The sequence below is a fragment of the Dromiciops gliroides genome, chromosome 1, assembly GCF_019393635.1.
Source record: "Dromiciops gliroides isolate mDroGli1 chromosome 1, mDroGli1.pri, whole genome shotgun sequence".
Classification (NCBI taxonomy): domain Eukaryota; kingdom Metazoa; phylum Chordata; class Mammalia; order Microbiotheria; family Microbiotheriidae; genus Dromiciops; species Dromiciops gliroides.
Genome location: NC_057861.1, coordinates 640,373,745 through 640,387,279, shown reverse-complemented (window position 1 = coordinate 640,387,279; position 13,535 = coordinate 640,373,745). Strand labels below are relative to the sequence as shown.

Here is a 13,535-nt window from a genome sequence, read left to right as displayed (position 1 = left end):
TCATTTAAAAGGGGACCTAAACAAAACAATTACAGAAGTTCAAAATGCCAAAGTTCTGCAATTTAATCGGTGTGGGCAATTTTACCTTCTGCCTACAAAGACCCAAATCCCTCCATGCCTTCATTCTCAATGAGTTCCTATGGCCAGCAATGAATACCAACCAATACATTATTAGGCAAATGGTCTATTTGCATAAAGCAGGGTTTTTTTCTATCACAAAATTTTACTCTGTTAATTGGGAGGACTGGAGAATTGAGGTGCATTAAATACATTTGATTCACATTCTCAGTATATGCCTATCAGTTTAGTTGGGAAAAAACACAGTACTAATACTGGGTCTGTTGGTTTTATTATTTCTCAAATACAGATTGCAACTTTTAAGAGTGAGCAAGTGTATATTGCTAGTTCCAGAAGAGTGAGTCAAAGACCATTTTCTCAAAATAACTATGAGCTCATGTTCTACTAATAGTAGGATTGGCATTTTATCATCATCAGAAGAAAACAGTTAATATCAATATTAACACCCATGAAAAGAAATATTACAGCATATTTGGAAGTATTGTAAGAAATAAAACTCAAGTTTCCTGCGATTGGGCCAGAGTTTAATGAAATTTACCACTGTGACAAAGTAACAATATTTGTAAGGAAAAAAACCCCTAGCTTTTATTGAGCAGTTTTAATCATTCAGCTTTGTATGATGCCACTTACCCCTTAAAGCACTATGCAAATGTGAGTTATCCTTATTAACAATATGCTCAGGGGGCTAAGCTCTCATAACAGAATAAAATAAACAGTAAGTCAGTTTTTTAAAAATTGAATTATCCTATAACTTGAAGGTACTGTACATGTAGTCTATAGGCCATTTATGGATCCCCCCACCCCCGCCCAATATTTTCAGGTCATCTAGTGGAATGAAGTTAAACACGAGAGTTAAGTTGTTCTTCTAAAGAAAGACCTAGGTGAATTTTTTTTGTTTTGCGATATCTATAATGAGCAATGTGTATTGTGGTTTGGTGGAGAGAGCACTGGATTGAATTGAAAGACCTGGCCTTAAAAAAAAAAAAGAGGTTTGGCCCTTTTACTAACCTTGTGACCTTTGGGAAATTATTTACCTTTTTAATTGTAGCTTCTTTATGTGCAAATGGGGAGAAAAGAATACCTGCATTACTTGCCTCACACAGGGCTGTTGTGAGGAAAGCACTTCATCAATTTTGAAAAGTGCTCTAGAAATCTAAGGTTTGTCTTTTGTTTTTAATGGTTAGTGTGATAATCAAGTAAAATCACCTAGTATGGAATACCATTTATTAAATGTAGCTTTAAATAGACATTGGGGTGAACTTCTTAAAATATCAAATTCCGTCCTGGTCTAGTGGAAAAGAGGAGACTTGGGTTCAAATCCCACCCCTCTGATCAATACTTCTTCCTAGCTGTGCGACCACAGGGGGAGAAATTACATGACCTCTCAGAGCCCTGGTTTCCTAATCCGTAAGATAAAAATACTTGCACCACTTATCCTCACGGGGTTATCATGAGGAAAGTGATTTGTAAACCGTAACACCATAGAAAACACAAGTTTTTGTTATTACATCCGTTTAAAGGCTAGAACTGACAGATATCTTGGAGATAAAAAATAAAAATTTAATCCTAATAAGATATTTGTTTTAATTGCTTGCTACCCAGCTCTGTTAAGTGGATTATCAGTAACTGATTTATTGCTTTTAATATGATGAAACACCAGATTTGACAGCTAAGTTAGCAATATGATACAAGTACATTTTATCTTTAATTGTCTTTGTAGAGTAGGACAAGAATGTCTATATAAAAAGAGACTGTAGCAGATGCCTCCTAGAATCAACCAGTTCTTGTAAACATTGTATTTGTGCAGATTTTCATACTTTGATTCCAAAATTGAGAACAATAAGATTAAAGGCAAATTTAGTAGCCAAAAAAAAAAAGTCCAGTTTCACATCCTGCAACAACATATGGTGTACCTCTCCTCCCTCCAAGGAAAAAACAAAACAAAACACCCCCTCCCCGAAAAGACAAAAACAAAAAACCTAGCAGCATATTTAAAAAAAAAAGAAAAAAGAAAAAAATTACAAAATGTTTCAGTACTCTCTTACCCTCCCATCAAAAACCAAACAAAAATAAAGTGCAGCACCCATAAAAGTGTCAAGAAAATAGCCAAGTTCTTCCTTTCTTGTAACAAAATAGTACTTGGCCTCAGCAGTCTTAACTGAACTATACAGTGTCCATCATTTTTGGTTCATCATCCTCTTTATGAACCACTGAGTTTAAGCTGCAGAGGGCTGTATTTGTACAATACTGGAGATAATCTGGATTCTGGAACAGAGAAATGGGAAAAAAAATACAAGAAATCAGTTTTGTGAAAGTTGGTGCAATTAGACATTCCAATTTCGCATTGTCTCTTCTAAGAAAAATATGAATACAATGATTTCAACTACTCAACAATTTAGTATCAGGTGATGCATGTTATTTTAATTCTACAACTTTCAAAAACACACGTGACAATTTCAGAAATCAATCTTGAATACTTACCTTTCAGTCATCAAATATCAAAACATTCTTAAAAGAACTGGTTTAACACATTAATATTTTGGCCTAAGCAACGAATACCATATTAGTAAATCTTGAAAACAATTTGAATTGTAGAAAAATACTGCTTGAATGAGGGGGTAGGGGGGGAAGGGAGGGGAAGGAGAGCCCTCTTCAGCATCTGAATTTTGTCTGTTCAAAGTCAAACCTTAAAAAGTGATGTTATTTTTTTCCTATTGAGAGCAAATGACTGACCCACATTAAAAACAAAACCAAAAACATCAATTGAAGGGCAAGTAAAACTCAATTTCAGCTTCTAAAAATTAATTTTACAGGAGAAATATAAAACATTTCACTTATTTATGTCAACATTTCAGAATGGAGAACATAACACTCTAGTCAATAAATACAACAGGTTTCACTTAATTGATCATTTATAAAATGCTTAATCATGTAAGATGTATGCTAAATGGGAGATTCAGTTCTAAACTACAGACAGCGTAGGGTGACAAAGATACCAGGGAGGGGGAAAGAAAGGGTAAGAAAAGGGGGGTGGGGCTGCAGAAAAGTGGCACAGACAATACAATACATAGGGAAATTCAATGACTGTACGAATATACAACATGATTAGACATTACCTAAATTAATATACTTATTAAGATGGGAACATTTTAATAGTCAAGTCATTTGGTATGTGAGAAATAATTATTAATAACTGATATCTTGGGGGAAACCAGTGGTTTTCCCCTTCTTTCCTAGTCCTTAGTTCTCCTTAAAAGTGGGATTCATGTGAGTGGAAGAGTCTTGGGTGGAGACAGATCCATTTATCTAGATGGCTGAAGGACTTTACTGATAGTAGAGATTGAGCCTATACCAAACCACACCTTAGTGGAAACCATTGTACCCCCATCAGCTTGGGGGGGGGGGGGGCTGATGTTGTCGTTCTTTTTTTTTTTAAACCAAAATTTGAGTGACCTAAGTCACGTATCCCCAGACTTTAAAAATATAACACACCTCCAATCATGTCAACCAATTAAATTTGATTGCTATGTAATGGACTGCTTACAGTTAGAAGGGTATGTAAACTGTGACCCCACTGCCATTAGGGGTCTTTGGTCTGAGAGAGATAGCCATAGAACATTCTTTTATTAATAACCTGCTGGATTATTAATGAAATAATTAAATTACCCAGAAACTATGTCTCTCATACTTTTGTCACAAGTTACAGAATGAGAGAAATGGTGTACATGATTATTTTGCCACACTTACCTGTGGTAAGGATTCTAATACACCTATAGATCCAACACCAATGTGGGGAACATGATTCTGAACTGACATAGGTTGAAAACTTTGTGATTGAGAATAGAGTCTTACTCTTGACTTGAACGCTTCTAGTTCATTTTTGAAGGCTTCAAAATAACCTTCTTCCTCAGCCTGGGGAAAAAAACAAAACACCAAACCATGTATTTAAACATTTCAAGACTTCTTAATGTTGAGTGGAATGGACAATGAGTCCGCAAGAGAGAAAGGGAACTGTTGGTATATAATACACCACAGCAATCCTTTAGGTTAGAATGCTTAGATGTCAGTCTCTGGGTAGAATTGTTTTATACAAGCACCTGATTACCTTCTTTATGTTCTACTTTGTAGCACAGTTATCTGTGTACCTTCTATCACTGTTGTTAGATTATAAAGCTCTCTGAGGGCAGAACTATCGTGTTTCATTTTTGTATCCCCAGCACCCAGTAAAGTAATAACAAATTCACGTTTAAATTGTGTTTTCAGGTTTACAAAGATCTTCTTTCACACAACCCTGTTAGGGTGGCAGACCAAGTACTATACACTTCTTAGGAATGGGGAATACTTGCCTAGTCATAAGCTAGTAAGTTTCGGAGAATCTAAAACCATGTCTCCTGACTAAGTCATGCACACTCTCCACTGTATTAAGTTTCCCTGAGAAATAGAAGGCTAGAGAGACTGACAATTTGCTTCCTGAAGGTAAGACCTGAAGACTCAGGGAAACAATTCCTCTCCCTCAATCAGCAGCTTGGGGGTGGCTTGGAGCACTTATTAATGGAATGGTCTTCCTAGATGGTGCCCAGGCTTCCTTAGAAGCAACCAATGAGGGTTGAGAAGTCAGTAGGAGATCTCAAAAGCTGATACTTGGTGGCTTTCCCCTTTTTAAAAAATTTAATTTTTTTTGTATTTTTGCAGGGCAATGAGAGTTAAGTGACTTGCCCAGGGTCACACAGCTAGTGTCAAATATCTGAAGCCGGATTTGAATTCAGGTCCTCCCGAATCCAGGGCTGGTGCTTTATCTACTGCGCCACCTAGCTGCCGGTGGCTTTTCCCAAAGCCCATTTCTACCCTGTCGTGTACAACAAGCCTCTCTGAGCAGCCCTTCCCAGGGCTGAAACCCTTAATACAGGAGTAGATGTTTACTGGTTTTTGAACTAAGCCTTCTGTTCTTAACATGGTAACAACACAATCTACCCAGAGAGTAATCTTATTTCTTTTCAAGCATAAAATACTACATTTAACAAGCTACAGATAAAACCAAAACTTGCCATACCTTCTCCAAACCAGCCTATCTTGGCATGCATATCCTTTTCACAACCTAAAATTCACCCTTCACATCCAAAGTTATCTCAACCACAAACTCATCTTTATTCTCTTATAGATTTTCACATATAAAACCTCATTACCAAATTTTTTCTTTCATGTCCTTTATATATTTTTTCTCTTTGAAAATTGTACCAAAGCCTTTTCTTCCCTTCTTTACAATGCTAACACTTCATAATGACACCCTTCATCTCCACCCAAAAAACCCTCCTTGTATTGAAGACACACCGTCAACTTTCTTCATATCTTTGAAACACTCTGAATGGATGTTTTGTCATATTTACTCTACAACCACACCCTAGAGAAAATAGGTATCTTTTATAAATCCTCCTCATTGTCTTCGAGACCCCAACTATCTGCCATCTGTTCCAGGATGGGTGTGTATTTTTTCAGTTACTTACAAAACAGATGAGGGTACATACAAAATCCCAAAATTCTAGACCACAGTGCTCATCTAAAAAGTACTCATACCAAAAAAAAAAAATAAATCTCCACTACCATATAACTAATAAATGGTCATCCAGTCTCTACAGGAAGACTCTAATGTGGAGGAAATGACTATCTTGAAGTTTCCTCCCCCTGTACTTTTACACAGCAAGAAATTGTGACATGTCTCTTTCTTCAAGCCTCAATGGATCTCCTTACAACTTCCCCTCACTACTCCTGATTCTGGGGCCAAACAAACATCTTTCATGATGATTCTACAAAAAACTTGGAAATAGTCATCCTGAACCCCAAAGTAAAGGCAGTCAGGTGACTCAATGGAGAGACTGCTGGGCCCAAAGTCAGGAACACCTGAATTCCAATTGGGCTTTAGAAACTTACTAGCTCTTACTTAACTTCTGTTTGCCTTAATCCACTGGAGAAGGAAATGCCCAGGACACACCATGGACAATATGGTCCATGGGGTCAAAAAGAGTCAGACATAATTGAACAATCTCTTCCTAAGTCTTCTATAGACTTAAGTAATTGCCATTCCTTTGTGATCCTCACCCTTTCGTATCCTGACTACCCTTCTATATAGGTTCTCCGGATTGTCAGTGTCCTTCCTAAACTGTAGTTCTAGAGTTAATCATGATACTCCAGATGTACTCTGATCAGGGCAGATGACAAAAGAACTCTCACCTCCTAATTCTTGGAAGCTACAGCCTATCTTAAATAATGCCAAGATGAAATTAGCTTTTTTTTTGGTTGCCATATGGAGTGCTTGGCACATGGCAGGTAGTTAATAAATGTTTATTTGATTGATATCACCGTTGACTCATACTGAACTTGAAGTGCACTGAAACGCTCAGATCTATTTAAGAAAACTATTGTCCAATTACTTTACCTGGATTCTTTATTTATATAAAGTTTTTCAAACCCAAGGGTAAAACCTGGGTTTCCTACTAAGTTTTGATGTATTAGATCTGTCCTATGTAACTTTAAACAAATTATAAAACAAAACTAAAAACAAGACCAGCAAAAGCAAGGTATACCTCAGTTTAAGATCTTAATCCTTCTGTGTTCTATTGAAGAAATCATCTTCAGAACTTAAGGTCATTTCTTCATTAATTTTTATCCACTTATTACCTATTCCTAGTTACTCTAGTAGCTTAGGCACCATACCCTTTTGGGGAGACTCCTGGTACAAAAAACACGAAAAGCAATGACATGAATACCTCAAAATTTGACTTCCTTACTGTAACAATTTATTGTTTTGGCTAATTAAGATTAACAATTTTTTTTAACTATCTGAGAAGGGACTGAAATATAATATGCACATTTGGTTAGAAAGAATACTCTTTGGTATTAAGGCCATAAGATTGTAAGCCATATTCTCACCTTAATGCTCTACCCTCTCTCCATAATGGGAAATACCTACTCTGTCATGGCCCTAACACTTTTAATGGATGGGTAACCTTGGGTAAGTTATTGAACCTCTCTGGACTTTCTTTTCCTCATCTACAAAATGGAAACAATACTTGCAACACAAACCTTATGAAGTTATTATGAGCAAAGTATTCTGTAAACCTTAAGGTGATATTTAAATATGGGTTATTTATAAACCACATCTGTTTCTTCATGAAAATTTCCTCCAGTGATTGACACATTAAGGAAAGATATAATTGCGACACCAGGCCTAAGGGTCACTGTCATACTCTGAGGTCCTGCCTTTCTTCCAGAGCAGTACCAAAAATCTAGTTTGCTGCTGTCCACTACTGATCTCCAGGTGCTGCACTACTTTGTGTCATACATATGCGCATGTGTGTGTGTGTGTGTGCATGCATACGTGTATGGGTGTCTCACACACACCCACCCACCCACGCACACACACACCCCCCTTTCCTTTATCCTTGTCTGAGAAGAAGCCTTGTCCCTGTTCCCCTGCTTTCTTAAAAGAATAAGACTTCCCCTCGTTGGCTTCCTGAAGAATTATATCTTGGGGTTCACACTATCTGGTTCTCACATCCTTGATCAATGATTTGATCTAACCTAGTTGTACAAAAGCCAACCCTGCCAGCCACATCCATGGCTACTAATATCCTTGTTTTGAAGTTAGTTCTGTACCATATAACTCTAGAAAAAGGGTTCTTAACCCTTTTGTCAGTTTGGGGAAATTTAATTCTAATGTAGTTTGTTGCCTACATTCACATATGAAATACTAAATTTCAGTTGGAAGTTAGTGAAAATAAAATGATAATCTTTTTCCCAACTTGGTTCACAAGGCCCCTGAAATTTATCTCCTTGTGGATGGATCCATGGGCCCTGAGCATAGAACTGCTTTAGAGGTACAGATTCTTTTCTCTATGCTTCTGTATGTCCCCCACTCCGTTTGAGGTCAAAGGGTCTATATTTCCATCTTGCCCCTTCCTGGGTCTTACCCTACTGTTCTGCTGCAGCACAGAATTCCCTGTCTGACTGACCTTCCCTCCTAGAGAGGAATCTGAGACCTCTCCTGTATCTACTTGTTTCCATTCTTTAAGGGCCTAGTTAATTAGGTGTCTAGGAAAAAAAAAGTGATCTGCATCTAACTGATAGTGGACAATTATCCTTGGCTCTCCCTACTCTCCAGTAAACTCTTAGTCCTAGAGACACGTCTTAGTCCTCATCTCTGAAGATTGTTTTTCTAGACTACAATCTTCAAAGTAATAAAAGATTCTCATTAAATTTGTTCTTACTTTTATGTGGGTATTTTCATTTGGGTGATATTGTAGATAAGCTATGAATTTCTCACCACCAGTTGCTAGTCATTTTGGTTAGTGTCTAGATCCAAAATATTGTGAAGATCAAGACCAGTCAAGATCTGAACCATTCACATGTCTCAACTTGGTTTATGTTTCACAGCATAAATTTAGTGGGCTTCCCTTAAATCTGCATAATACCAAGTGCAAGATTCTGGTGGTACATTTCTCTTTACCATTCCCCTCCTGCCCCCAACAAGAAGGACCCTTTCAATGGTACTCTTATAGAATCTACAGTGATGATAATAGCAGTACCTTGTCCCAGAAGCATGGTAGATGGTTCCACTGAAAGCTTTTGACAGGGTTATTTCAAATGCTACATCTTCGAGTTTTCATATAACAATCTCCTTCAGATACTTACTTTGGCTTTCTGGAAAAATAAACGAAAACACCCTCGTGGATCCACATTACAGTTTCTGGCCATTTCCATAATAAACTGCATTACGACGGCTTGATGTGCTACTTGTTCCATCAGAGCCCCTTTCTGAAAAGAAATTAATTGAACATATAAGAACCCTAAAAAAAACCACAGCTAATATGCATCTACTAAAATGGCATAATGCTTTGCATTTAGAGTAATTTTAGTCTGTGCCCTGTTACCCATCATTTATCTAATATTGTATGATTTTTACAAGTACATTAGTATTGATCAACAAACCTGTTATTAGCTTAACTAAATCTAGTCAGTGATACTGATCTAAATCAATACTTACTACTGTTTAGATGTAAAAAAATTTTTATTGAATTAATTTGAGAGAACTTTTGAAGGTGATTTTGCAAAATGGTACCTTTCTAAAGAATGTTTCTAATTGATCAACTGGAATATGAATTAATTAGCACTCCTTTACAATTAAGTAAAGGAATTCTAGAAACACATATGAAACTTCCAATTTATTGACCATGACAGTGTCTCTTCAATATAGATGCAAAAAACCCTCTAAAACTAAAGAAGTTAAATAAACCAAAGTATTTCCAAGGTCCCAGAAGCTCATGGTTTATACAATACCTTTTCAGCTTCTAGATGAAAACACCACAAGATGAGATACTTAGCAGTTTCTTCACACACAAGGTATGGCTGGTCAGACAAGAATCTCTGACTATCATCCCATCGACTTAACATACCTGTTTAAAAAAATTATAATGCAAATGACAAACATTTGGTGTCTTTGTGTGATGAAATGACATTTAAAAATGATTTCAGTTCAAATGGATACAAAATATGGTAGCATATTACTAGAAAAAACAGCAAATAATTCAGTGGGTAAAAACAACCTAGCCATTTCTAATTGCTTATTTTTAACACAAGTCAAGAAAACGTTTTAATATATATATGAAAACTATTCAAACAGATGAACATCGTAGAAATTCCATTCAAACGGTATAGTGTCTTACATCTCAGATCATTAATTAGGTCAAATTAAGCCTGATGGAAATAAGAGACATTGTGGAATAGGAGACAGAACACTAGACTTCAAGTTTAAGACCTGAGTTCAAATCCTATCTCATACTATAATTAGCTGTGTGATCCTAGAGAAGTCACTTAACCTCTCCATGCCTCAGTTTTCTCAGTAAAATGAGGTGGCTAGATTTTATGGCCTTTAAAGTCCTCTCCAGACCTCAAGCTATGACCCCAAAGTTGTTTCAACCAATTGATGAGGTAAGGTTTTCCTAAATCTCCAACTGTGCACATAAGCAAAGAAGAAATTAAAGCCTCATGGATCTAGGTTTGACACTGTGATACATGCATCATTACTTCCATTTTATAGATGGAGAATCTGAGGCTCAGAGATTAAGTGATATGTCCAGGGTCAAAGCTGAGACCTGAACCCATTTCTCTTGTATGTGAAACCACTTCAAAGATTCAAAGATAGTGAAATAGCTCAGGATTAAGGATTCAACTAACTCTTAGTAAAAAGCAGCACAGTGTTGTGGAAGCAACACTGGCTGTAGAGGCAGGCTAGAGTTTGAGTCTTGGCTACTTATGAATGACAAGTCATAACCTCTCTAAACCTCAGTTTTCTCCTCTGCAAAACAAAGGAGAGGGGGAACTGGGGGGAGGGCTAGCCTACTTGTTCCAAAGATTTCCTATCCTCAAGTTTTATGGTATTATCTAAAATTTCAGCGGAGAGATTATTTCTGATGGGAGAGTATCAGGGAAAACATAATGGAAGAACAACTTCAGCTGGGCCTAGATGAAAAGATGATAGGAGACTGAATGAGGAAGCAGAAATAAAATTATATAAAACTCAACATATTTGAGGTCTACTCCCAGCCCTGCCATTAAACAGCTGTATGACTTTGGACCTACCCTCTGGGAACTCAAGTCTCTTCACCTATAAAATAAATCAGTTGAACTGGATGATTTTGAAGATCCATTGTAGTTTCACACATCCTGATTCCAGAATGGTGGTAGTGGGAACACAAAGGAAGGGGAAGATTGGAGAGGCCACCAATCTTAATGAGCTTGATAGTCAAACATGAAAAACAAAAATGATACATTCAGGATCAGCCAATAAATTATCAGTGCTGAGAACCAATCCATTCCATGTTGTGTCTTTGGCCATGTTTTTAATTCATGATGTCTATCTTAACACAAAGCAAACATACTGTTAACACCCAGTCATTCCGTGTAATAAAATCTCTAATCTCTTATTTAAAATGTTATAGAAATCCATGTGAATTATAAAAAAGTACTCATTTGAAAACTTAGTTGCTATTTGATAACTATTTTTCAACATAGCAGAAGACACAAATTCAGCTTACAGTCTACCTTGAGACTCCTTGAGGTCACAATTCAAAAGCAGTCAATTCCCTCCAAAGGCAGCCAATGTAATAAAAAGAAATGCTAAGCAAACAGCTGAAACAAGCTTTTGTTTTGCTCAGCTCTTTACTATAGAGAAATCATTAAGTGGAGGTCTAGCCTGGGTCTCATTCAAATACCAAGAGAACTTTGTGAGGCAGTTTCACTGAAATGACAGGCTTGTGGTAAGCTGTAATATATTAAAGCATCATACTATATACTACATACCATATGTCAACAGATGAAAGCCAAAATAAAGAGATAATCTCAAGTCTTACTGAATGTGATACTGAATTCATAAAAATGCAATGCACTGTTAATATCATACTAGAAATTATTTCAAAGTAATGGAGGAAATGGTCATGTTTTAAATTTTAAAATATTTTAGACTATATTACGAATGGAACCACAACAAAGAAAAATTTATTTATGTAATCTGACAAATTACATACAAGCAGTTTCTTTGCTTCTGTTTACTCAAATGGTCACCATCCTAATTCAGAGGTCTTCTAGGTGTTAACATCTGCCCATATGCTGTGACCTCCAGATTCCTGGGGACTATCATCTTCCCAGCCATTGTACCCTGAGGTCCCCCTTCATTCTTAGGACTTTTAAGGCCTTTCCCTTAGTCTAGAAGCTGAACTCTCTTATATGAGCTCTCATACTTGGAGTGTGAGTTCCTTGAGAGTAGGACCTTTTTTCTTTCCTCTAATGATATTCTCAGAGCTTGGTAGAGTACTTGGTACACAGCAATCACTTAATAAATGCATTTTCATTCACTCAAGTCCTCTTCACCTACTGCTTGGATTTAATCGCCTCATAATTGGTGTCCCTGCCTCCAAGTCTCTCCTCTCTCCATTCCATTCTCCAAATAGCTACCAAGGTGATTTTCCTAAAATGAAGATCTGACCACATCACATTCTATTGAACTCCCACCTCTCAGAATGTGCTGTTTCCTTCAAAATTCTATTCATGCGATACCTTCTCCATGAAAGCCTTCCTAACCCTCAGAGACTCTCATTTTTGTCTTTATATTCCCAGGACCTAGTTCAATGAATGAATGAATGAAAAAGCATTTACTAAATGCTTATTATATGAAAAACACTGTGCTAAGCACTGGTGATAAAAATGAAAAAGCAAGACAGTCCCTGCTCTCCAGAAATTCACATTCTAATTGGGGGAGACAATACATAAACAGAAAGTTTAGCTTTGGGTTCGTATGAAAATTCAGCTGCAGTTGGCCAGATGATATGTTCAGGGTATGGAGGACAGGGAGGCAAATGAGATTGTAAGACCTAGTTGGTCTCCATCTCATCAGAAGGTATAGAACTGGAGTCACTCATCTCATCTCACTGGTATAAACAGCCGATATAGGGGCTGGATGCTGCGAATAGATTAAAAGTAAGGCAAAGGCATTTTCAAGGGCCTATTTGTCCAGTAGGCTGAAACTAGATCTGGAAGGACAGATTTGGGAGTCAGGCGAGACCTAAATTTAAAGCTTACTTCTTTACTAGCTATGTGACCATGGGCAAGTCATTTAACATAATACTCAAAGCACCATGGAATTAGGGTTGTGTCTATATTTTTAATTTCATTTATCAACACAATAATTCTCCCTTTTTCTGATTACCCACCTGGTTAACAACTTTTGTCTCCTGACTTAAAAAAAGAGGCGTTACTGAACATCTGAAAAAAAAAGAGAGAATGGAAATACAGGCATCGTTTTGTTACTTTTGTCATATGAGTAATGCAAAAAAAGGGCATCTGGGCTTTTTTGTAAAAGCTCCTGGAAGAAGACATCTTTCACAAGATATAAAAAGTGAAAACCAGTAAATTAACCGGAGACAAAAACCAGAATTCAGAAGCTGTCAATCCCTTGCTCAGAAAAATGAATAAATCCCTATTTGCACAATTTTTGTCACCTTTAACACAGCTGCACTTTAAATTATGGAAAAAGGGAGAGAGCAAGTTCTTGTATAGGTCCATAATCCCAAATTCTTTCAGCATTCAGGGAAAAGTATTTAGCAAACTGACTACAAATCCCAACTCACTGAATGTATAGGAGAGAAAACCAAGTTAGTAAATTTAAGCTCCATCAGTCACACAGTTAGTTAGGACTTCAGGTCTGGATGCTTGACTCTGGGTTTTGCAGCAGGAATGGCTAACATTTATTGAACCAAAGGTCAGCATTAAGGTAGTTTCTCTGTTACTTGTTGCCCACCCCTCTTATAGTTTTATCAGAGAAAAAGACATCTATGAAAATTGAGCTAGTCCAAATAATTTGCATGGTGACATCATTAGCTACCATGCATTCAAACATCATCGCTATGCAA

The 13,535-nt window shown here is 36.9% G+C and overlaps 1 protein-coding gene across 1 annotated transcript in view; it reads right to left on the bottom strand.

Annotated features, from left to right (window-relative positions):
• Positions 1-333: 333 nt before the first annotated feature.
• Positions 334-13,535, bottom strand: part of CDC37L1 (cell division cycle 37 like 1) — a 33,593-nt gene continuing 20,391 nt past the window's right edge. The window contains exons 4-7 of the mRNA XM_043974994.1: positions 9,409-9,524; positions 8,764-8,886; positions 3,826-3,990; positions 334-2,343 (exon numbers count right to left, since the gene is read on the bottom strand). Coding sequence (XP_043830929.1) covers positions 2,242-2,343; positions 3,826-3,990; positions 8,764-8,886; positions 9,409-9,524 — 506 coding nt within the window. The 3' untranslated portion in view covers positions 334-2,241. The remainder of the gene's footprint in view (positions 2,344-3,825; positions 3,991-8,763; positions 8,887-9,408; positions 9,525-13,535) is intronic.